Source organism: Takifugu rubripes, chromosome 19, assembly GCF_901000725.2.
Source record: "Takifugu rubripes chromosome 19, fTakRub1.2, whole genome shotgun sequence".
NCBI lineage: Eukaryota > Metazoa > Chordata > Actinopteri > Tetraodontiformes > Tetraodontidae > Takifugu > Takifugu rubripes.
In genome coordinates, this window is record NC_042303.1 from 17,909,938 (window position 1) to 17,932,222 (window position 22,285).

At 44.5% G+C, this 22,285-nt stretch overlaps 3 protein-coding genes across 5 annotated transcripts; 1 reads left to right on the plus strand and 2 right to left on the minus strand.

The window, feature by feature from the left end:
* Positions 1–1,252: 1,252 nt before the first annotated feature.
* LOC101073702 (protein phosphatase 1 regulatory subunit 3D-like) lies at positions 1,253–2,090 on the minus strand. Its single transcript, XM_029827120.1, has 2 exons — positions 1,459–2,090; positions 1,253–1,351 (listed from the first exon to the last, which is right to left on the minus strand). Exons 1-2 carry the CDS (start codon positions 1,924–1,926, stop codon positions 1,289–1,291), a joined length of 531 nt encoding a protein of 176 aa, XP_029682980.1. The 5' UTR covers positions 1,927–2,090; the 3' UTR covers positions 1,253–1,288.
* A 400-nt stretch (positions 2,091–2,490) lies between these two features.
* On the plus strand, positions 2,491–8,373 carry slc41a3 (solute carrier family 41 member 3). Of its 2 annotated transcripts, none has more exons than XM_029825891.1 (10): positions 2,491–2,872; positions 5,103–5,210; positions 5,562–5,633; positions 5,722–5,866; positions 5,965–6,111; positions 6,294–6,438; positions 6,522–6,601; positions 6,693–6,818; positions 7,057–7,205; positions 7,380–8,373. In XM_029825891.1, the coding sequence occupies exons 1-10, from the start codon at positions 2,711–2,713 to the stop codon at positions 7,557–7,559; spliced, it is 1,314 nt and encodes a 437-aa protein (XP_029681751.1). In that variant the 5' UTR covers positions 2,491–2,710; the 3' UTR covers positions 7,560–8,373.
* Positions 8,374–14,496: 6,123 nt separating this feature from the next.
* LOC101068940 (carbohydrate sulfotransferase 11) lies at positions 14,497–21,666 on the minus strand. Of its 2 annotated transcripts, XM_011614393.2 has the most exons (4): positions 21,064–21,666; positions 17,354–17,392; positions 16,681–16,760; positions 14,497–16,431 (listed from the first exon to the last, which is right to left on the minus strand). In XM_011614393.2, the coding sequence occupies exons 1-4, from the start codon at positions 21,155–21,157 to the stop codon at positions 15,586–15,588; spliced, it is 1,059 nt and encodes a 352-aa protein (XP_011612695.1). In that variant the 5' UTR covers positions 21,158–21,666; the 3' UTR covers positions 14,497–15,585. The 2 variants fall into 2 exon arrangements, with proteins under 2 accessions (XP_011612695.1, XP_003973800.1); XM_003973751.3 differs by lacking the exon at positions 17,354–17,392 and having other exon boundaries at positions 21,064–21,661.
* Between the last annotated feature and the right edge of the window lie 619 nt (positions 21,667–22,285).

Below are 22,285 nucleotides of genomic sequence, written 5' to 3' on the forward strand. Positions count from 1 at the left end.
ATTATTTTTATTCATGTGACTTTGATACACTTTGATATCTGACATGGAGACATACACTTCCAACTCAATGAAAAATAATTAAATCTTTATCTGTGAGCATACATGGGGTTTCAAATGTGACTTCTTCCTTCACTGTCAGTCAAATTTGTACATTTTATTTCATAAATTTGTATATGGCAACAAAACAGTTAACTTGTACCAGCAAAGATTAAGATTTTACATACAAAAATAATCAAATAGCAAGTTTTGATAACTAGAAAAGGATTTTTTTTGTGTTTGTTTTTTACAGTTTTAGTTACTGGGGAAGAGAAGCTCTCTGAAATGCATTATGTTGAGTTGTGGCGCCATCTAGTGGTTATAAATACGACGCGCTCCTGGATTCAGCGCACATGTTTATTTACCGTCAAAATTTACAATTTAAAATTCAGTAGAAAATTGTCGTGAGGTCATAGATGGGATGATCATTGCAGATGTCAACATATCAGTGGCGTCAAGTGAGTCAAAATGTTTTTGTGTTCACTATGTCAAAAAAACTTGACTGCAAAATAAGCAGTTTTTATATTACAATTATTATTGTCGTTCTTTTTGTATTTGTGGATAAATTATAACCTTTGCATATATAAAAAAAAAGTCTATGTTTGACTGTTAGAACAGCAGCGTCTGATGTGGATAAAAGAATGATCTGCCTTGAACGTTGGCGCCAGCGAGTTCTCTGCTCTCTCGGTGAATCATATCAGTGGAAACCTTTGAGTAAAAGGTCAGCACGGTCAAGGATTTAAGGGCCATAGTGCAACCGAGGGGCTGGCTATAATCTTCCTCCAAATCAATGAGGGAAAGGCCACTTTGATTAAAAGTGATGTCAATAGTCAGATCATTCATCTTCTCCACTGAAATCAATAACACTGATCTGTATCCCCCAACAAACTGGCTGTAACAGTTAAACCATAAAGTTCCTGGCTCATTCAGTCTGCTGATAGAAATTTCATTTAAATTAAAAAAAACATCAGCTTACAGTTTACAGCAAATTTGACAGGAAACAGAACCGATCCCTGATTTCCGTTTTGGCTTGACCGTCACTCAGGAGAAATGCAGCATGCTGTCCTCACACTCCCTCGGCACTGTCACCTTGTAGCTGTGGCACGACAGTTTGTAATTCTGTCCCTTGTTGTTATCCCAGTAACTTGACCCCTTTACATGGTAGCAAATGGCGAACTCTAAAATGGCTCCTGGCTGCAGAATGAAGGGCGGTACAGGCATTCGGAATCTGAAAATATCTGTTTCTGCAGCCTCAGGTGTAGCACGGTTCCCACTGGAGACCCAGGATGCAGTTGTTTCTGTACGAGTGTGCCAGCTGGTGAAAGAATAGTGCACCGTGACCTTTTTCTCATACGCTAAATTAAGTACTTGTATGGTGCCAGTTATTCCCTGTTCTGAACACAGGATCTGCTCCAAACATACCGTCTGTCTGCGGAGGTGGTCCAGGAATTCTGGCCTAGCTCCTAAGTTCTCAGGGAAGCAAGCTTTGAAATAAGGCAGGGACAGCTCCAGTGACTTCCTGAAAGCCAGTTCAGAGCTCATCAGCAGTCTGAATATAACATGCTGGGGTATTTGGGGCTGCTCTTGGACTTTAAAGACTTTAACTTCCTCCAAATCCAGGCCCAAAGAGTCCACAAAGCGAACCTGTTGGCTCCTGGGTTCCCTTTTCCTGTGTGGACACGCTGGCAGAGACTGAGCTCTTCTTCTCATGATTGTCTTGGTTGGAGGATCGGTGGACGAGCTCTGCTTCAATGTGTGTTCCTTCCCCGGCGGAGCCTTTGGACCCGGAGGACGGATCAGAACCTTCGCAGGTTGAGGCTTGGGATCATAAATGTCTCGAAGACGAATAGTGGGACCGCCGATAAGCTTTGGCCCAGCGGAATCATCCATGTTGATAAGGCTTTACTGACGCTCAGAAACACACCAGCAGCTTTGATCCATTCACTAATTGGTTCATTTGACCTCAGTTTGGTGGTTTTATCAGCAAATAATTAAAAAAAAACCCATGCAAATGAAACTGCAAAATGCTGACAAAGATCAGAGGCTTCAGGTGTTGTGTTATGCTGTTGCACTGACCTGTTTCACTGTCTGCAAGCAGCCTAAAGCCAACTGGAGATGAGAGAAGAGCTGCATGTGCCAGAAAAGGACCCCACAGAGAGCCAAAGGCAGCGACGCAGCACTCTAAAACTCTGGTAATCTGCAGCAGCTGATGACATTAATGGAGTTGTCTCGATATTAGTGCCACCAAACAAAAAAAACCTGCAGAACAAACTCCAACATGCACGACTCCCACTCCCTCTGCTGAGCCTTTGACTTGTAACAGAAGACTTATGGTGGGAGGTGCTGAGAGAATATTTATAGCAGGTAGGTTGTGTCTGGTCTCTGAAGATTCTGGTTTCTCTATAATACACGTTTTAGTCATCGAGCCAGCGGTGGGTGGCAGAGACAAGTCAGGGTTGAGCCACCCTAAAAGATAAAGTATTAATATTGTTTTATTAGTTAGTTGTGCAGTATAAGATGATAAGTGACAGTGGTCATCAGTGATCAGGATATATGGCTGATATCTCTGTTAGATCATGGAAGGGCAGGTTGACAAAGACAAACAGTATCAGGATCCTTCAGCTGGCAACACTTTGGGTCCAATGAGCACAAACAGCTGCTGCGCGCTCCAGGTATGAAAGCCAGTCCCAGGAGTTCCCTGGAAATGATGGAGAAGCTGAGGCCCCAGGTCCCCACCAGAGAGTCCTCCAGAGTGATCTGGCTGGAGGTGATGCCTCCATACCTGCTGGCTGGGCTGGGCATGATGGCGGCAGGCATGTTGCTGGACCGCGTGCAGGTGAGAGAGGTGAACTGTCTGAAGTAGCCTAAACTTTTCTGTGGCTTCCTTTTTCTGAATTTAAAAATGTGGTCTTGATAAAACAATTCAGACCACCAACGAGGCTTCCCAGTCTCTCCGAGGGGAACGCAATGAGCAATGGGGTTGACAGAAACCCAACGGGTCAAGTGACCTTGTCCCTCGGAAACAAACAGATCAGGTCAAACTAGCTGCACTACGACACACACACACACACACACACACACACACACACACACACACACACACACACACACACACACACAGAGATAAAGGCATATTTACATACAAAAATACATCTAAACTCCAAAATAAGCCAGATCGAATGTTTAAAAATAAGTAAATTAAGATTGAAAATTTCAATTAAAGTATCAGCAAAAAGCTTTGCTGTTGCACCAAAGTCTGAAATCTACTCAATTTGGTGGCGTCTGCAGGAAATGTGGGTATTCATCACTTTATTTCTAGCATTTCTTTAGCCCTTTTATTTGTTTTTGACTCAAGCTTAACATCAACATCATGTTCCTCTTCTGGTAAAAGGCCAGAAGAGGGAGCTGTAGTACTTGTTCTTTAGGCAAGGACATTTTCCTGCTGAGTCACTCTGTGTGTGTGTGTGTACACGTGAGTATAGTTATAAAAGACGCATATAGAAGCAGGAAAAAGTATCAGAAACCCTGTTTAGACATTCTTCTTCAGTTCAATGAGACACATACGCGAGTGGTTATTTGTGTAATCAGTGTACGGGACATAAAAAAGTCATTTTGGAGGACGATGATGCTGGAAGCAGCCACGTGTTGGTGGCAGGTGTAGCACCTGATGCTGCTCAGAGTGTAACATCACCACTGGAGGACGTGGAGAGGAGGAGCAACTGAATGTCAGGGGAGGGGGGCATTACTGCAGCGCTCTCGGCTGAGATGAATAAAACCTGGAGGCTGCATCGCAGTCGGGTCACCTTGTTTATACGCAGGCATCTGCAGCAGCACCCCTCCAGACACACACTCGCACAGACACGTCGCCTCGTCCCTCCCATCAACACAGACACGACTCTCCTGTCTGGACTCAGAAGGAATCCCTGGCATCACCGTCGCTCCACCAGGCTCTCCTCTGCATAAGTTGCAACCTGCAGACGCCTCAGCGTCCCCCTGATTATAATGAGGAAGGGGCTTCACAGTGGCGAATCTGCACAGAACGCTGGCGAGGACAAAGAGAAGGACATGTGGAGAGAGAGTGGGTGGCAGCACAGGAGGACTGAGAAGAAGCTCCTGGCTTTTTGGATGACTTTGTCCCTCAGGAGCTGGACATTCATCCGGCCCCGTGAGAGAGCGAGCTTTCAGCGCTCTGCCTCAGCTGCCCGGCTGCTAAAGAGTGAGGCGTGAGGATGTGGCGTATGTGTGTGTGTGAGACCATAGTATGTTTGTGTGTGAGTGCCTGTCAGTAGCAGAGTGTTTAAAGAGGCCCCACAGACCTGAAGTCAAGTGGACCTGTGTGCGTGTGCGTGTGAGTATGTGTGTCCTTATCTGTGTGTTACGTTCAAGTGGATGAAGGCTTCCTCCTCTGCCAGATCGCCATTATTTTCCAAAGCACCGCTGCTGCTCCTCCAGCACGGGAGTAACAGGTGAAGGACAAGGAAAAGGACAGCGTCTTTTCTCGGCTAGGAAATTAATCCAGCCGGTCACAGCGGATCGTTGCATCCTTCCGCCGGAGCAGAAAACATGAAAGTGGGTTCCATCCAAAGCAGCGCTTTTCAGGCAGACATGGGTTGGCAGTGATCAGACATGGTGGTCACCCATCTGGCTCTGGAGCTGCGTTTCCAGGGGCAGAAACTGAGGGGATTCTCATGCAAACTAACGCGCTCAGCCAGTGGCTTCCTGCCAGAGAACTCGTGGATCATCGCGCTCCAAGTGCTGCTGCCGTACCTGCTGTCAGGTCTGGGCATGGTGGCGGCGGGGATAGTTATGGATAAAGTGCAAGTATGCAAAAAATATATACCATTATATGCCTGCATGTGACTTATTAGGGTCTTAATATGTTTATAGGCCACTGGCTCCCAGGAGGGTGAATGAGGTAGATTAGTGAAGAGATAAAGGGGTAATTAGACGCTAAATAATGTTTCCTCGAAACAGATGGTTCACTTAAACATTCACCACAAACATCCATTTTATATTTAGACACATAAATATTAACGTGTGTGTGTGTGTGTGTGTGTGTGTTTTAGCACTGGGAGGTATTTAAGGAGATCTCAGAGGTTTTTATTTTGGTGCCAGCTCTGGTGGGGCTGAAGGGGAACCTGGAGATGACATTGGCATCCAGACTGTCAACAGCAGTGAGTGGAAATGCACTCAAAGGCACACACCCACCCACACACACACACGCCCACACACACGCGTGCAAAATACGATAAAGAGTGTATTTTTACTGATAGCGATTGCAAAGTAGTAGGAAGAAATACATAAAAATGGTTAAAGAGAATATAAAGAGAGTGCTTTGAACAACACACTGATGCAAACATGATCCCACATGGTTCAGTTTCTGCTCAGCGGTGTGTTTTTAAAATGTCCAAACCAAATCTTGACACGCCATTAAACGCTGAGGGCCATTTACAATCCCAGCATCCATCTTTCTTAGCACCATATCTTGGAGGAAGACTATAAGGTGACCCTTTTCCAACCCACAGGCAAACACAGGACAGATGGATGAGGGTCAGCAGCAGCTGAGGATGGTGATGAGCAACCTGGCTCTCATTCAGGTAGAGCCCTGCTGCCACCCTTGGTTAATATTCAGTGTTCAATATTCAGTCGTCATGGTGTGATGACACGCGACTCTTTCATCTGCAGGTCCAAGCCACGGTTGTGGGCTTCCTGGCAGCAGTTGCAGCAGTCGTGCTCGGTAGTCTGTCCAGGGGGAAAGTGGATATTAGCCAGGCTGCTATCCTGTGTGCCAGCAGTGTCACCACAGCCTTCATTGCTGCGCTGACCTTAGGTCGGTTCAAAAGGCGCATCGACAGTCCAGAGACTCACAAACCTGCGGAGAGGACAGAGCAGTGAATCTACTGCCTGTTGTCACTCTGTCCTGTCCAGGTCTGGTGGTGGTGGCGGTTATTATCGGATCCAGGAAAGTGGGAATCAACCCAGATAATGTGGCCACACCCATCGCTGCCAGCCTGGGAGACCTCATCACTCTGTATTTGCTTGCGAGGATCAGCAGCATGTTTTTCTGTCACAGAGGTCAGAAGCGGCTTTATTTAATGTGTGTCAACGTTCTGATAGTTTGCTGGAAACCCAGTTGTAAATGCCACCATCATGCAGCTATGGGGTAGTAGATATCAGAGGGGAACAACGAGTAACAATGTCTAGTTTTCCTTGTTAAATGTCTATGGCATCACAATCAGAGATCTGTTGATCTGCAGACATGTGGTTCCTTCCTCCCACTGTTTGTGGATTCTTCCTGCTTCTGATACCAGCCTGGATTGTTATTGCACGTCGCTCTCCAGCTACCAGACAGGTCCTGCAGTCTGGCTGGTATCCTGTCATCTTAGCGATGTCCATCAGCAGGTCAGCCAACATCTGCCTCAGAGGCCTGATCCAAAGAAAAGAATCCACCGTTCCAGACTCACACCGTCTTGTCCTCTTCCCAGTGTCGGTGGCCTAATTCTGGATATGACAGTGAGCAATCCAGACTATGAAGGTATGGCTGTGTTCACACCAGTAATCAATGGTGAGTAGATACCGCTGAGGATGGAAGAAGAACCTGTTTTTGACTACTGTTTACTATGGACGGGCTCGATTCTTTTTCTTTATCAATGCAGGGGCAGGCGGGAATCTGGTGGCGGTCCAGGCCAGCAGAATGTCCACCTTCCTTCACTACTGGAGTGCTCCTGGAGATCTCCCATTAAAACTGACTGGGAACTGCCTTGATGTGTTCTGTTCACCAGGTTAGATGAGCAGGCGTGAACAAATGTCGGCTGGGAACTTAATCCAGCTCCTTTCAGGGGTCAAACAGTCCAAAATGAAACTGTTTTGGTCTCGCAGTTCTTAAACAAAGTGGTTCAAAAATGAGGACATTATTTTAGTCTCATTGAAATCTCTCAAGTCACATGCAAACTGTTTCAGACGGACCCGTCTGCCAGGGTCACAGTCGACGTGAATATTAAAGTATCCTCTTTGTTCCAGCTGTGAACTCCAAGTCAGCCAGAGTCCTGGTTATCCTTGTGGTCCCGAGTCATCTCTTCTTCCTTTATATCGTCCACCTGATGCAGGGAGGTCACACGGCGATGACCCCCACCTTCATCATCTCCTACCTATGTGCCGCTGTCCTCCAGGTTGCAAACACCACACAAATCATCATTGTGTTTCTGTCCTTGTGGGGACATTAGTAACCTAACCTAACCTAAACCACAAAACCATGTCTTCATCCTCAGCTGTTTATACACACACACACACACACACACACACACACTGGCTTCCCTCTTGTATTCAACAGCTACTCTCTGCAGGTGCTGATCTTGCTTTATGTGGCCAGCCTGATGGTGCCGTGGTTGTGGCGAAGGGGTCTGGACCCAGACAACTTTTCCATCCCCTACCTCACCGCTCTCGGTGATTTACTGGGGACAGGCTTCTTAGCTCTGAGTTTCAGACTGATTGTCATGGTCCATTCTGCCGGGACGGATTTTTGACACGCGTACTCACTGAATACTGACAGCAAAACCGTTAAACAAGCCCTGGAGGACGTGACTTTAGGCTAGTTGGCATTAACGCTGTGCTTGTGACAGGATCGACAAATGTAAAAGCACAGTTTATATGGTGTTTAAATTATTATGCAAATCAACAGATTTTGGCTTATTAATGCTTTTGCGAGTGGAGCACCATAAACCAAAATAACATATCCAATATATTTAAGTGGTGGCTTAACACTCATAACAATATATGTAATAACTAATAATTGAATAGCTAATGACCTGGTGAGAAGCAGCTTAAGGTAATGTTAAGTCACAACATCAATTATTATAAACTTAAACTGGAAAAGAAGGAAAATCAATGCGTGTTTGTACTTTATTGTGATTTATCATAAATGGACACTATTTTGTCGTAATAGCATAATAATAATCTCTGTTAACTTCAGTGCTTAAACTATTGTGCGCTGAATCTGTCGTCACCTGCAGGACTGAATCACAACTTTAACACCAGCTTGGCTCTGTGGAAACATCAAACTCCCTGATATTTACGCACATTTTATCAAACATAGTTGTAAACTACAGGCACTCAATGTTAATGGTAAATTAGTCAATACCTGAGTAAATATGTTCACATGCAGCACAATCTAGATGAAAGCTCCAGTTTATTGTCTATTGTATGAATGTAGACTTTGTGCCTTTAAACTCTGCTAAGCCTTTCGTTGGTTGATGTTCAACTCTTTCTATACTTTATTATATTTCAGCAGCACATGAGACGGTCTGTAGGATAATATTGTTGCTGCAGATGTCAATAAAGATACATTCAGGATTGAGCTCTCTGTGTGAGGCCTTTCAATATTTTCAATTTTAGAAATTGTAATTATCTGTATATATGCCCAGAGTTGAAGTTGCTTTCATCGTGAAGGTAAGCATGACCGACTTGTTGCTGCCCACACGACTCCTTTAATTGTAGGGTTTTGCAGTCTCTGAAATCGACTGATGTGCAAATCATGACTGCTGAACGTTGTTCTTTATTTCTTATACACGGGTTTGTCCTTGGCTTCTTTGAAACATTCATGTAAAAAAAAAGGCTGGATTTTAATTCAATTTTAATTCTGAGATTAAATGAACAATAATAATAAGCAAGCCACATGAACGTTGACAAACAGACAGACAGAGATGAACTTGAACTTGTTATGAACTTGTCAGGAGAAGCCTCAAGGTCATTAAATCTGCCCCACGCTCATGTCCAACATACAGTCACCCAGAAACATCATTCATATGCAGAACTCTTATGTCTACCACAGAATCTGTTTATGTCGGTTTTGTGTGATATCCTACTGGTCTGGAATCAGCCCACTACTGGTGATCTTTGAGTCTGGTCACCACGGGGACACGAGATCTCCTGACGGAGCAAATGGGAGTGGGCTACATGAACGAATCAGTGCATTATTACAACCATCAGTCTGTGCTCTGAATGCTGGGTTCTTATATTCGAGAAGACGTTCACATGTTGAAAAAAAACCCCTGAAAAACCAACGGCTGGAACTGTTGGGGTCCAGGGTTGTGTCTGGTTTTTCCTGCAGGGGGCGTGGAGGAGCTCAATTGGCGGCAACTGGCACTGCAGGCAGGCAATTAACATGGCCACCTACATAAGGAGGCAGCGCCTGCCTATCAGGACCAGAGTGTGGTGGTGCTTTGTGGAGTGTTTCGTTGTTGCTGTAGGGGCTTCGTTGCTTTGCTTGGTCTGTCTTCCAAGTGTCTTCCCTGGACATTTAAGGTCTTCACGCTGTCTGCTGGACCTGAGAAGTGCAGAACCTGTCCCCCGAGCTCCCTGCAGTCCAGGGGGACTGCTTCTGTTTGAGGACTCACTGCTGGACCTGAGAAGTGCAGAACCTGATTCCCGAGCTCCCTGCAGTCCAGGAGGACGGCTTCTGTCTTCTGTGTCTCCCCGGCACGTTCAAGTTCTCCATGCCGACTGCTGGGCCGGTGAGCGTGCCGAGCCGGACTCCTGAGTTCTCTGCAGTCCAGGAGGACTGCTTCTGTCTTCTTTGAGCGTTCCTCAGTCAATAAAACTCATTTGGACCCGTTTACCACTGTGTTCGGGCCTGCTCTAGGGTCCTGTTAAAACCAAAACCCTAAGAGGAACAAACAATCTTCTTGACTGTAAATCAATTTGGCTGCTCTTGTGCCGGACTTTGATCATGGTTTGAGCCTATTTTCATTGATCGGGGATTCCTGGCAACCGCCAGTCATCCGGGTACAAATGTGGTGGTTCCTCGATATCGTGAGGCGCGTCTGACGGCTTCCGTAGGATGTTCTTCGTAATCCAAGAGCGCACCTTCTTTTGAACTGGCTCATTGCACTTTGAAATATGATTTTTCAGTTTTGCCTTTGAGTTGTGCGCCTCGACAATATACTTATTGATCAAAGTGACATATTTCTCATCCCTCTTGGCACACACAGTGTCCATATCGGAGAGCTTCTCCTCCAAACTTGCTTTTGCTTTGAGACTAGCTTCCAGGAGAGCTGTGCAGTTTTCCATCTTTGTTCTGAGATCACTCATCTCACGTTCATTGTGCATTTTATGATGGAGTTTTGCAATTTCCAGCTCTTCTTTCGTCTTCTGGTGAGCTGACTTTTCCATGCGGTAGTCAGTTTCAAGAGCCGCAAGCCTCTCCTTTATTCGTGACACTCGACTGTGGGTTGGACTACTCTTTTCGTCCTCTATTTTAATTTGGAGTTTTGCAATTTCCAGCTCTTCTTTTGTGTTCTGGTGAGCTGACTTTTCCATGCGGTAGTCAGTTTCAAGAGCAGCAAGTCTCTCCTTTATTTGTGAGACTTGACTGTTGGTTTGACTACTCTTTTTGTCCTCTATGTTAATTTGGAGTTTTGATGAATTTTCCAGCTCCTCTTTTGTCTTCTGGTGTGTTGATTTTTGCAACTCACTCTCATGTTCCAGATGTGCGATCCGTTCCTTTGATTGTTTCAGCTCTAGTTGGACAAGGCTTAGTATGTCACTCACTTTTGTAATTTGGCTTCTTCTCTCTTCCAGCTCTTCTTGTGTTTTTCTGTGAGTTACATTTTCCAGGTTATTTGCATTTTCTAGACTTTTTATGATTTCCTTTGCCAGCTTTAGTTCACTTTGGGTTTCACTTAATTTTTCTGCCAGTTCAACCATCTGTTGACCACCACCATGTTGCTGTCTCAGTGAAGGTTCTATGCTCCAGTCCAAACCAAAATTCTCTTCCGACTGGTTTAAGTGGACGGCCTTTTTCTGAGAGACTTTTTCTCCTTTCTCTTGCAAACTACAAGGGTCTATCTTTTTTCCTGAGTAGGAGTCAAAAAATCCTTCAAGTTCCCTAAAGTCATTTAAACAACACTTGTAAACATCCCATACTTCTGCAACAATGTCCGCCATTATTTATGAAACTGCCAGTGAAATTAAATGTGATCATATATATATATATATTACTGAAACCTTAATTAAATACTTGAATGGACCAAATTAAATGGCCATTTTTGATTTCAAAGCAACAAAGGACGAAAGCAACTGATTAGCAAGCAATTTATTAAAGCAATGTAATCTTTCATAGAAAAAAATAAATAAAAAGAATTCCTTAGAATGTCAGGTTCTCCTGTGTCCTGTTCCTACTCCCGTCATCCAGGAATGCCACATCTATCGGAAGAGCCCTTTCGTCCACCACCACAATGTGCGGCTGGTTGGTCCTCCCATCTGTCAGTCCGTATCTGGTCGTCTAACTGGATCGTAGCCCAGTCCTGGAGGTGTGTCCACATCTAAACTCTGAGTTTTCAGTCTAACCCTGGTACAGATGTTCCTTAACAGTGAAGATGAATTTCCTCTTTCACCACAAATCTTCACCAGGGATTTTTGGCAACCGCCAGTCGTGTGGATACACATTTGGAGGCTCCTTATTATCACACGTCGTGTCTGTCGGATTTTGAAGGATGTTCTCATTAATCCAACAGCAGATTTTTTGCTGTATTGGCCTTTTACATTTTGCAATATGATTTCTCAGTTTTGTGTTTAAGTGGTGTGCCAGGACAATGTGCACATTTAATAATTTGACATATTTCTGCTCTCTCATGGCATACACAGTGTCCACTTTGGAGAGCTTCTCCTCCAACCTGGATTTTGTTATAATGCTGGCATCCAGAAGAGCCGTGCAGTTTTCAAGCTTTGCCCTAAGATCATTAATCTCAAGTTTATACTTTTTCTCCAAAATGTTATTCATGTTGACGTCATTGTGGTATAAGTACTGTTTTTTGAGCGCAATGACGGCCTCTCGCAGTAGGTTGGTCTCACTGATGACAGACATACAAGTGAGGAGATCCTCCTTGATTTTTTTCTCAGTGTTCCGCAGTTGATTCCTCACTTCCTCACAGGTTTCGCTCAGCCCTTTGATTTGGTTGTTTGCCTGTTCCAGCTGTTCTTTTGTAACTTGGTGTGTTGCCCTTTCCTCCTCATAATCCTCCTCGAGACATCTTTTCTCTGTTTCGGTTTGCTGTAGCTGACCTTTGAGCGCTTTGATGGCAGTTTCCAGCTCCGTCGAGGAGTCCACCGGGGGAATTTCCATTACATGCTCCCTTTCTGGAGTCTTTTTCTTTTTAGGTTGATTATAATTCACTTTGGTTGCCATTGTCCTCCGTTGACTTTTAGCCATTAACGCTTCATGTGTCTTCTGGTGTGCCAACCTTTCCAAATGGAAGTCCTTTTGGATCTGCTTTATCCTTTCTCTTAAATGCCTCAACTGATTCTGGATTTGAATATTTTTTTCTTCCTGTGCTCTCTTTTGGTTTGAGGCAATTGCCAGTGCTTCTCTTGTCTTTTGGTGTGCAGATCTTTCTGTATGGAGGATATTTTTAAAAGCTTTGACCTTTTCTTTGAATTGCCTCAGCTTAGTTTGGATTATAAGATTTCTTTCATTCTGATTTTTTATTTGGATCTTTGCATTTTCGAGTGCTACTTTTGTCTTGAGGTGTACCAAGAAGTCATTGTCCTTATGAGAACGCTTAGCGGTTTCCTTCTTCTTCCTTAACTTACATTGGGTTTCACGTTTCTCCAGTTCATGTTGTAGGTCCAAATCCATACTCTCTTCTGACTGATTGAAACCAGCAGCCAGTTTACTAGTGTTTCGGTGTGTAGTTAATGATCCAACACCAAGGCTCTTTTTTCCGGATATGTCCTTGTAAAACCTTTCAAATTCCCTCATGTTATTTAAATAATTCCAATAAACTATATGTAACTTGGCAAAAACACCTTCCATCTTCACAAATAAAACGTTTTAAAATAACATTTTTTTTTACTTATAACAAATGTTCAACATAAAAAGTCTGATCAAAGTTGTTGTTGCACCCTTAAATTACTTTTGTTTTTAGGACATCAAAGGACTCAAACAGTAAAATGGTAGTTATTAGACCTAACATTTCATAGAAACAGAAATAAAAGGCATTTCCACAGAATGTTGGGCCAGCAGAGTTGTCGGTTCATAACTTCACTTTTCATAAACACTGGATTTTGCCATTGAAGTGGCTTGGTGGTCACCGTCATGGCATTGATGTATGTAATTCCATCTTTGAAGTTTGTAGCGTCAAACAGTTGTTTTACTGCTGCGTTAAATATTAAACATAACCTCATGTGAAACAATTATAAATTCTTTCAAAAATGAAATGTGAGGTTATCTTATTACCTCCAGCAAGGGGGTTTTGAGACAGCCGCCGCTCGTTTGTTAAATTATTTATGTTATGGACAGATTTTAAATAAGATTCAGTAAATGTTGAGAGTTGGCCAAAGAAAAGTCTTCTATATTTTAGTAATGTTCTGAATTCTGAAGGGACTTTGGCGTGTGATCTTCCAAAGATCACAGGTGATGGTCAAAGCCAATGGGCAAACAACTAACTATGTTATGCAACCTTGTACTAATACTGCCTATGTATACTACTACAGGTGTAAGTTACATCATGTGGCAAAGGTTGGCACTCACCGGATGCTTTGTTTCAAGTTATAGTAGTGATCAGAAAATATGAGGGCAGAGAAAAGAAGGAAAATAAGTAGTATTTCTTTTTTTTTTGCATTCTTGTTCCACCTTAACATTGGGTAATCTACAGTATTAGAGGCCGAGGGAGCAACGTCCAAAGGTTGAGCACTGCTTTTATTTTGAAGGGGTCACTGCGGCACCATCAGTTCACCCTCCTCAACAGTAGGTGGCGATAATGTTGTGTGGTGGAAAACAGCACCCGCTAATTGACAGCGCAGAAGAGCAGCAGTTTACCTGCATTATTGGAGCATAACGCTGCAAATCTGCGATAGTTGTTTCTTTTTTAACATAACCACAAATATTTGACGCGAGAAGCTCCTTCTAAAGACTGATTTTACCCGACAGTTCAGTGGTGTAAAATAAGTGTACATGTGATGCAACTGCTGCTCATTAAATTCTAATTCCTGTGCTGTTGTGCCCAATGATCGATGGTTCTCACGGCTAAAATTAATCATCTTGAGGTAATAGTCACTAAGATGCACTTTTGGGCTTCAGAAAATTGAGTTTTAAGCCTAAAGTATCTCTCTGCCACCTCCACCTGTTGGTCGTTTGTGTTTACCATGAAAGTTTGTGCACTTTAGAACTATCCTCCAATCTGAAGCAAACGACCATTATGGTGCGCCAGAAACCATCAATGATACACAATATAAAAGAAAGATGCTTATCCTCCAACGAGAATTAATTCCATTAGACAAAAAGCCACTTAAAACTATTCAAGATGTCTCAGTCACATTGAAGCCAGACACGAAATATCCAACAGAAGCAACAGTGTTGACCCGATAAAATGCATATACAAGAAATGTAAATAGAAATCGTTCTACTCACCAAAACGTGTGGTTATCTGAAGACAAAATGCGTCCTCCTTTATTTTCTTACAAAGCTTTTTTTTTTTTTTTTTTAAATGTCGAGGGACACCATTAAGTCCCTAAAACTTTATTAGAACCAATTAGCCAGTGCTGCTCTCCACAGACCCACCGGGACTCCATAAAACCCATTTGGTCCAGATATGAGCCAGTTGTCGGAGTGTAATACAGCCTTTTCTCCAAGTGATGAAGACGTTTGGAACCGTTCGAGCCAAGTAACTGTGGCGACCTCTGCCGGTCGACCTTTGACACAGCATCCGAATGAAGCAAGAAAGGACAAACAAGTGTTAAAAGTGTTGTATCTGTGTCGCAGTAGACTCAATTTTCATTTTGTTTGACTAGTTTGTCTTTTAAAGTAATTAGTCTGATACTTGATTCTACCTTGATAAATTACTCTATGTGTACATGTGCTTTTGCATAATAAAACACAAATATGGTGGTTTAAAAGCAAGATTTGCCTGAATGAATCACTTTCCCTCATTAAACCACCTCTTAAAAACTCCACCTGCCCTTAAACTCATCTTTGACTGTTTAGTTCCATCACAGTTTAACTCATCCTTTCAGGTTTTCCGTCACTGAAATAAAAGACCAATGTGCTATGAAGGATGAAGGTTTTCCCCTAGTGCTGTTTTCTTGGTAATTTAGTAAAAAATATATGCTGAAATGTTTTTATTTAAAAAAAAAAAAAAAAACTGACAGTTTTTTCCATTTGTTTGACTTTGTAAAGTTAAACATAACAATAAATTAAAACATATAATTACAATGAAATCTCTTTTACAGCACAAAAATAAAATCACAGTAACAAATGTCTGCAGGGATGACACATTCAAAGCCACATATGTCGGTACATATGTCTAAATATTCTAACACTTTCTAAAGCATGCTGCAAATGCTCAAAAGCACCGTGATCATTTGATCCCTGCACACTGTCCATTTCACCCCCCTCGGCTAACTCGTCTTTTATGAACTGTCCTCTCTGCACGTGAATCTATGTGGAGGACACATCTTTCAGGATACATTTCCTACAGTGTCAACATCAGCTTTTCACAGATAGAATTGTCTTAAAATGATCAACTTTAGCAGTTCGGTTCAAGTGATGCTTCAGCTTTATCTGAAATTGAGATACTCTGGTACTGAGTAGTTGAAAAGCAGGAAATCCATCCGATAAAGGTTGTACAGCCTTTTCTGGTAGAAGGGGCTGATGTTGTGGAAGAACTGTGCTGCCATGTCTCCTGTAGTCCTGGTGCTCTTTGATGAGGTAGGGAAGCTAACCTGGTCCTCCACCCCAGCCAGCTGCAGTACATAGCGGGAGTCCTGCTCCAGCGTCTCGTATTTACCCACCACATCATAGTGAATGAGGCAGGGGTGGCAAAGGGAGTGGACGCGCTCCCAGTGCTCATTGAAGGGCTCTTCTCTCTGGGTTGCTGGGTCCACGAGGTAATACACAAACTCCTCAAAGGAGACGTCGTTTCCTCTCTCCAGTGCCTCGGGCTGGGGATCCATCCGGTGCCGCTTCACTATCTTTCTGCCGTATCTTTTGTGAAAAGCCGTGTTGTAGCTCCGTGTAAATTTGTTGCGGTAGGCAGACACTAAACGCTCAAAGGGCTCGCGTACGAATACAAACTTTAAGTAGGAGCGCAGGCGCTGGTTTATCTGGGCGGTGGAATATTCTGAGAGAGTGCGGAGGTTTTTTGGAACGTGAGCCTCGTTGGCCGGGATCGCCAGTGGGTCTCGCTGCGATCCAGCAGCCCCCGTCAGAACCATCAGCACACGCTTCCAGTTGGTGCAGGCCACTTTCGGCACGTAACAATAGAGCAAGCTGTGCTGGTCATCCACGATGATATGTTTCAGGTCATCGGGAATCAGCACCCTTCGCTTTCGGCTGTAGGAGCGGCAGGCGTCCTCCAACACCTCCCGCCGCCCCTGATGGATCACCTGCACTCCTGACTCCATCTACACACAAAGTTTAATCGCATTAGTGGTTTGTTTTCAATAAAAATGGACTCATCATGGGGCTGCTTTTGTGTTACTTCTATATGGGACATGAGAGTCTCTGAGGTTTGTTTTAAAATATTCCAGTTTAAGTAAAAATGCGACAATGTTGACAATGATTAAACCTAATTTCAACAAAGTTATAGTATTCAAATGGTTTCTTACAACAGCTCCATGTGGACCAGCAGTAAAAATGCAAAATCTACTCACCGGGTCGCCATCGTAAAGTGTCTGTAGGGGACTCCTCCGCGACTTCCGCTCACTTCTGCCTTCGCTGACGGGCTCCAAAGCTGCAAACATGTGGAAAACGGGAGAAATGTGGTGAAGCGGCTGCTTTTCAACATAAACTGGGACTTCACAATAAAAAGCAAAAGATCAGGAGCAGACAGAACTTCGACCTCCCTGCTCATTTATTTCTGCCTCTGACTTTGTTATGGAACAGTTTGCACTGATCCTTTGAAACACTGTTGAGGCTTGAAGGGAAAGTCTCATCAGAAAGGGAAAAAGTCAAAAAGCAAGCCAGGGTGGATCCAAACCAGTGGGGAATGAGTGCTGTGAAGCATTGTTAAATACAGGCCTCAGCTTCCATCCCAGCATCAGATTACATGAGGTCAGAAGCACAGGGCAGCTTCACCACAGTGGATCTCTAATTTCATCTGGGCAGATGTCTTCTAGAGGCCTCGGTGTGGCACCGACTGCAGCCTTGGAACAGTGGAAACTTTAGCTCAGCGACCATAAACACGGCAAAATGCCAAAGAACTAGTTTCATTTGAACAGATTTTCATCTCACATGGAGCCCGATGTTAGCTGGCAAAGAAGACAATTTGTGAATTAAATGAGCACTTAAAACATTTTATAAGGAGCTACAAACTGGTCCAATTACCTGCTTGTAAAATCTGGAACGCTGCGCTCCTTCCAAAAACTACAGAAAGGAATCAGCAATTAAAAAAAAGAGACATTAAGTCAGCTGAACTTTTAGGGTCTAGCTGTAAAAGAAAATGAGTTGACCTTTGAAAATCCACTAACAACAGATGTAAATGCGGACAATATGTGACGTGAAATCTAAATTTAATACGTAATGTTGTGGTTTGTTCCTTCTGGCTTTTATTGTACCTTTTTACTACACATTCATCCTGTTTTCAACCAAAAAAAATGATGCGAATCTTGTGTGTGAAGGATGAGATCAGTTCTGGACCCAGAACCCAGTTATCAGCGTTAAAACATTCGATTCCTGTGTGTCACCTGAATTCATGCTAACATCTTTCCATCCGGGACACCACTATTGCCTGTCCGTCTTAACCAGTGCTACTGGTTCCAGGGCCACATGTTACTGGGAGTTGCTGGGGTCGTTATTAGAGACGTGGTTCAATAAATTGTGAATGTTTCTTGGAAGCACTGAAACTTGGCTTTTTGAGACCCAAACGAACCCCAGATGCGCCACTGAGTACAACCTCATTCTTGGAATGGAAAAGACAGATTCCAAGATACTGGATACTCCGGCCAAATGGAGGTTTGTGTTTGTCCCAGGAGCGACTGAGGTGATCCGCGAAACATATTTCTCACATAAGCTTTCCCAGAGCCGCCGTTTCTCCCTCATCCGCCGCCGAGCGAGGAGCTTCTGCTCTAATTTAGGATGCGAGCGCAACCTGGCAGACCGAGAGACGCGTTTACTGACATGACTCAGCTAATGTGGAAAATTTAACTCCGCAGTTTGTCAAACACAAACGACCGCTTGAGTGTAAAACTGCTGGGCTGCAGCTGAAACCAGAGCGGGGACGTTAACATCGAGGAAAAACGACGCAGAGCAACTATAAACCACCCCAAAAAAAAAAAAAAACCTGCTGACACGCAAAACCTCTCGAGCCCTCAACTGAATACACGATATTCTAAATAAACGCCTTCAGTTGGATATGAAACCCGAGCCAACAGCTGAGCGCGTCGTCAGCTCCACCTAAAGAATACTCAAAGAAAGGAACGAGTTAACTGGACCCGACCCCGCAGCATTCCTCCCGATTCATATAGAACTGAAGGCCTTAGGAAATGCAAAATACAAAAAAGGCTGATGTGTGTTCCTCCTGTCCAGCACATAAATGGAGCTCTGTGTCGAGGCCCCACTGGGACCACCAGACACCCCCCCCCACCCCACCAATTCATAGGTTTCTCCTGCCAAAGGCCCGCTCTACTGAGGGAGACACTGTCCGAGGGAGAGCCCGATGCACAACCCGCAAAATGTGTGTAATGGGTGTGAAGGCAGGAGGTGGTGTCTGATAACCGAGTCCCAGAGAAACGTCTGCGCGTCAGATGGGGATCGTCTCCACACCCGCCGGGCCTCCTCCAGCTTCTGGGGGACAGTTGTAGGCCGACATCTTTGCCTTTAGGTTGATCTCTGACAGAGCAAATCCTCCATCGTGAGACATTTAGTTGGAGAATCTGCTGCTGGTGACCAACTGTCTGAGGACCGTCTGGTTCCTCGCTGTGCGTCTGTGGACGGTTCCTCTACACGTAATGTCGAAAAGATGCCCCGACTAAAGGCTGTTCAGACGGATGCAGGTGTTGCAATAAAGCTGGCCGGCTGCCTGCTGAGCAGTTTTACGACTCTAACGGCCTTTAGTCAAGTTCAGACATGGAAGGTATGAGGAGGGAGAAGCTCTTCAGGACCAAAATAACTATTTCAGCCCAACGGCTCAAACCAGAGCTTCCGGTTCTGCCCCTAATCAAACTGGCAGGACCGATTACCACTAAGCTAGATCGAAACCCCGGGGTGGATTTCCAGGAGACAGCAAGCGACTGTAAAGCATTCCAAAGCACGTCGCACCACGTGCGCTTCTTCCGTCGGCGCCTTTATGGAGACCACCAGCAGCACGTGAGCCATGTCACGCTGCAGTGGCTCCGGAACGTCGGGGCTCCGCGTGCATCCACGTCTCAGCGGGAACTTTTCTTTCCTTAAAGGGATTCGAAGCAGCTGTAAATTTGAGGGCAGTCTGGTCAAACCTTTTAAAATTTGAATAACGACTTTGTTTTTTAAGGAGTTAAATAACTGTGACGGGTTTATGGCGGTAGTTTCCCCCAGCTTAAACTACCATTTCTATTGTCCGTGTCTCTTATGGTGCAGCAGACACAGTTGCAACATCTCATTATCCTAAATTTGGACCAGTCTGTCCCAAACAGTGCAGGTCCAAATCGAGGCCCTTTTATAATGAGTAACTCTAACTTGGGTGCACATTCATTTGTGGCGGCTCTGCGCAGCTTTATATAGAAAACCAGCGGTACCTTTGGCCCCGATGAGCCATGAAAGGAAACGAGAAGCTGATAAAATGGCCAACTTCTGAACAGGAAGTACGACATGTGAAACAGTGTTTTGGAGTGGCGTCATGGTTAGATGTTCTAAGATGGAGCTGCGATCTCTCACATGTAGCAACGACTCGGAGGTTTGAGGTCAGGCTCACACATGCTGATCGAATCTGTCTGGAAACAACACTGAACGACACGTTGTGAACCTTCTGCACCAGGCACTTGGCACTTTTTACAGAACCCAAGAGCAAATGTGGTGAATAACATTCACTGGCTGAACCATCCTCAAGAGTAAATATAGCAAACTTGTTTTAATCAAGGCGCGAGAGGATGGAAGTGCCCCTGCGAGCATCACCAGCCCAGGATTTAATGTAGTAATGGAGACCAGCTCAGATTCCAACATCTCCCGCGGCGCCGAGACCTCGAGGTCCTCCACGAGTGTCTAAATCACATGGATGTAGCTGTGGATGGAACGGTGCCTTAGCAGAAGCGGGCAGGAAATTATTTTTGGCCGGAAGACCTTTTTGAGCATTTCCTGGATATTCTTAGAAAGCTTACACAGCATGTGTGAATATCACTCCCCCGCATGTCGAAGGGCTGACGGAGGAAGCGTAGACTGAAGAGTCCATCTTCAGTTCACATCTTAATGACTGGGAGCAGTGTCCGCCCCGTGTCACATGCAGCAAAAATTAGCAACCCCTTTTAAAAACCCTGGGCTAGAATCCCACTTTGGTCCACGATATGAATGGGACCATTGTATGTGGCAGTATGGGGGACCTGGAAGGCCTGGAAGGCCTGGAAAACTGCGCTCAGGGAGGGCCGACCTCACCGCCAGCCGGCTGCAGCCTCTCCCAGCTGCCCTCTTCAGACCACTGGGAAGGGCCCGCTAATCAGGGGAGTAATTAATTAGGTCCTCAAATGAAGGTTGTGGTTCTCAGGGGGAAAAAACAGAGGAAAACCCGAAGAAGAACATTCTATTTAATCTATAGAACATATGTCAATCCCTCTTTCTTTCTTTCTTTCTTTCTGATAGATAGATAGATAGATAGATAGATAGATAGATAGATAGATAGATAGATAGATAGATAGATAGATAGATAGATAGATAGATAGATAGACAGACAGACAGACAGACAGACAGACAGACAGACAGACAGACATTACAGTTATTACAGTTATTACCGTTGGGGAAGAGATTTAGTGATAGAGATCTCTTTCCTTTCGTAATTGATGCATATTGTTATTAATTTTACAGAAGACTGATCAACTTGACGATGCTAATGATCAAGAATGTGAGCTCACCTGGCTTCAGACTGCTGTTAAAGTAGAGGATGACCATGAGGAAACAGCCCAGACACAGGGCAAAAACCAGCCGGTCCACTTTTGGTTTTCTCATGCTGAGAGCTGGAGGGAGGGAGGGAGGGGGACCGGGGGACCGAACCGACTCCGGCTGTTGTTCTGTCTACTTTATCACCGATAAAAGCCTCGATCCAACGCGCTGACCTTTGTCACGTCGGATCTTGTCGTACATCCTTAAATGCGCAGTCTGCGGTGAAGAGCGGAATCGGAAGCGCTTCAAGATTAGCGGAACATTCTCTGAGAGAAACCGGGCCGCCCGGGCGGTCCCACCGGAGGCCACTGGGAATGGCTGTGGTCGTCGGCTGGGAAAGTTCCGAGGGGGGTTGTCGAGGCTCTTTTACTTTTTAACTCCTTTCTCCCCAAACACAAGTTCTCAACTTTCGAGAGCGAGTGTTGCCAGAGACTTCCGCTGGCACCTATTAAGTTAAAAGTACAATTCTACCCGCGATTTCATGTGCGCTATTGGACCATTTTGCCAGGACAGCTGATCATTCTGACGTCTGTCACGACCAGAACTAACCGGGTTGAGTACCGGTACATTCCACACAGGCTCAGTGTTGGTGGGGGGGACTTTTCTCATGTGTGGCCTTGGCATGCTTTTATTTTGAAAGGTCCCAGATCTGTTTTCACTTTGGTTTCATTTTGCGTCCAAAACCAACTTTGTCCGAAAACTGTCAAACTAATAAATAGTTCATGTTGTAAGGCGCCTGCTCTTAATGACTAACTTTAGTTTTTCAATACGAGCCCGTTCGTCCTTTCCAGAACGTTGGTTCAAACCGAATCAGCAATTATTTCTTCAGGATATAATACAGAAACTTTTATTTACAACTATTCTGCTTTCTTCATTTATTCCTAAAAGGACAGTATGGGAGAGCACAGGAATGGAACAAAACTGACTCAGAATATAATCAGTGATAAAAGTTTCCTCCATCCATCACAGGGTCGAAGCCCAAGCTTATGTGACAAAGGAAAAACTTCCTGCATGGCTTCTTTTGACCTTTGACCTTTTCTACATTCCTCCTCTCCATCTTGCCAGGAATCATGGAGCAAATATGCGTGAAGAGTCAGGAGAGGTTAGACGCCACACGACTGATCAAACCCTGGAACTTATGAGGAGTGAGTGTGAAGCTCGCCACTGTTTACTGCCGGAGCCGGTCAGGGGTCA

What these genes read in the sequence shown, in the direction of transcription:
- slc41a3 (XM_029825891.1), top strand. Translation starts at nt 2,711, where the DNA reads ATGAAAGCCAGTCCCAGGAGTTCCCTGGAAATGATGGAGAAGCTGAGG. An exon ending in TGATGTGTTCTGTTCACCAG is followed by an intron (nt 6,819 to 7,056) that starts GTTAGATGAGCA and finishes TCTTTGTTCCAG; the next exon opens with CTGTGAACTCCAAGTCAGCC. An exon ending in TATGTGCCGCTGTCCTCCAG is followed by an intron (nt 7,206 to 7,379) that starts GTTGCAAACACC and finishes TACTCTCTGCAG; the next exon opens with GTGCTGATCTTGCTTTATGT.
- LOC101068940 (XM_011614393.2), bottom strand. Translation starts at nt 21,157, where the DNA reads ATGAGAAAACCAAAAGTGGACCGGCTGGTTTTTGCCCTGTGTCTGGGC. An exon ending in GTTCCAGATTTTACAAGCAG is followed by an intron (nt 16,761 to 17,353) that starts GTAATTGGACCA and finishes ACATGTTTGCAG; the next exon opens with CTTTGGAGCCCGTCAGCGAA. An exon ending in CACTTTACGATGGCGACCCG is followed by an intron (nt 16,432 to 16,680) that starts GTGAGTAGATTT and finishes CTTTGTGTGTAG; the next exon opens with ATGGAGTCAGGAGTGCAGGT.
- LOC101073702 (XM_029827120.1), bottom strand. Translation starts at nt 1,926, where the DNA reads ATGGATGATTCCGCTGGGCCAAAGCTTATCGGCGGTCCCACTATTCGT. An exon ending in ACCACCTCCGCAGACAGACG is followed by an intron (nt 1,352 to 1,458) that starts GTATGTTTGGAG and finishes TTCTTTCACCAG; the next exon opens with CTGGCACACTCGTACAGAAA.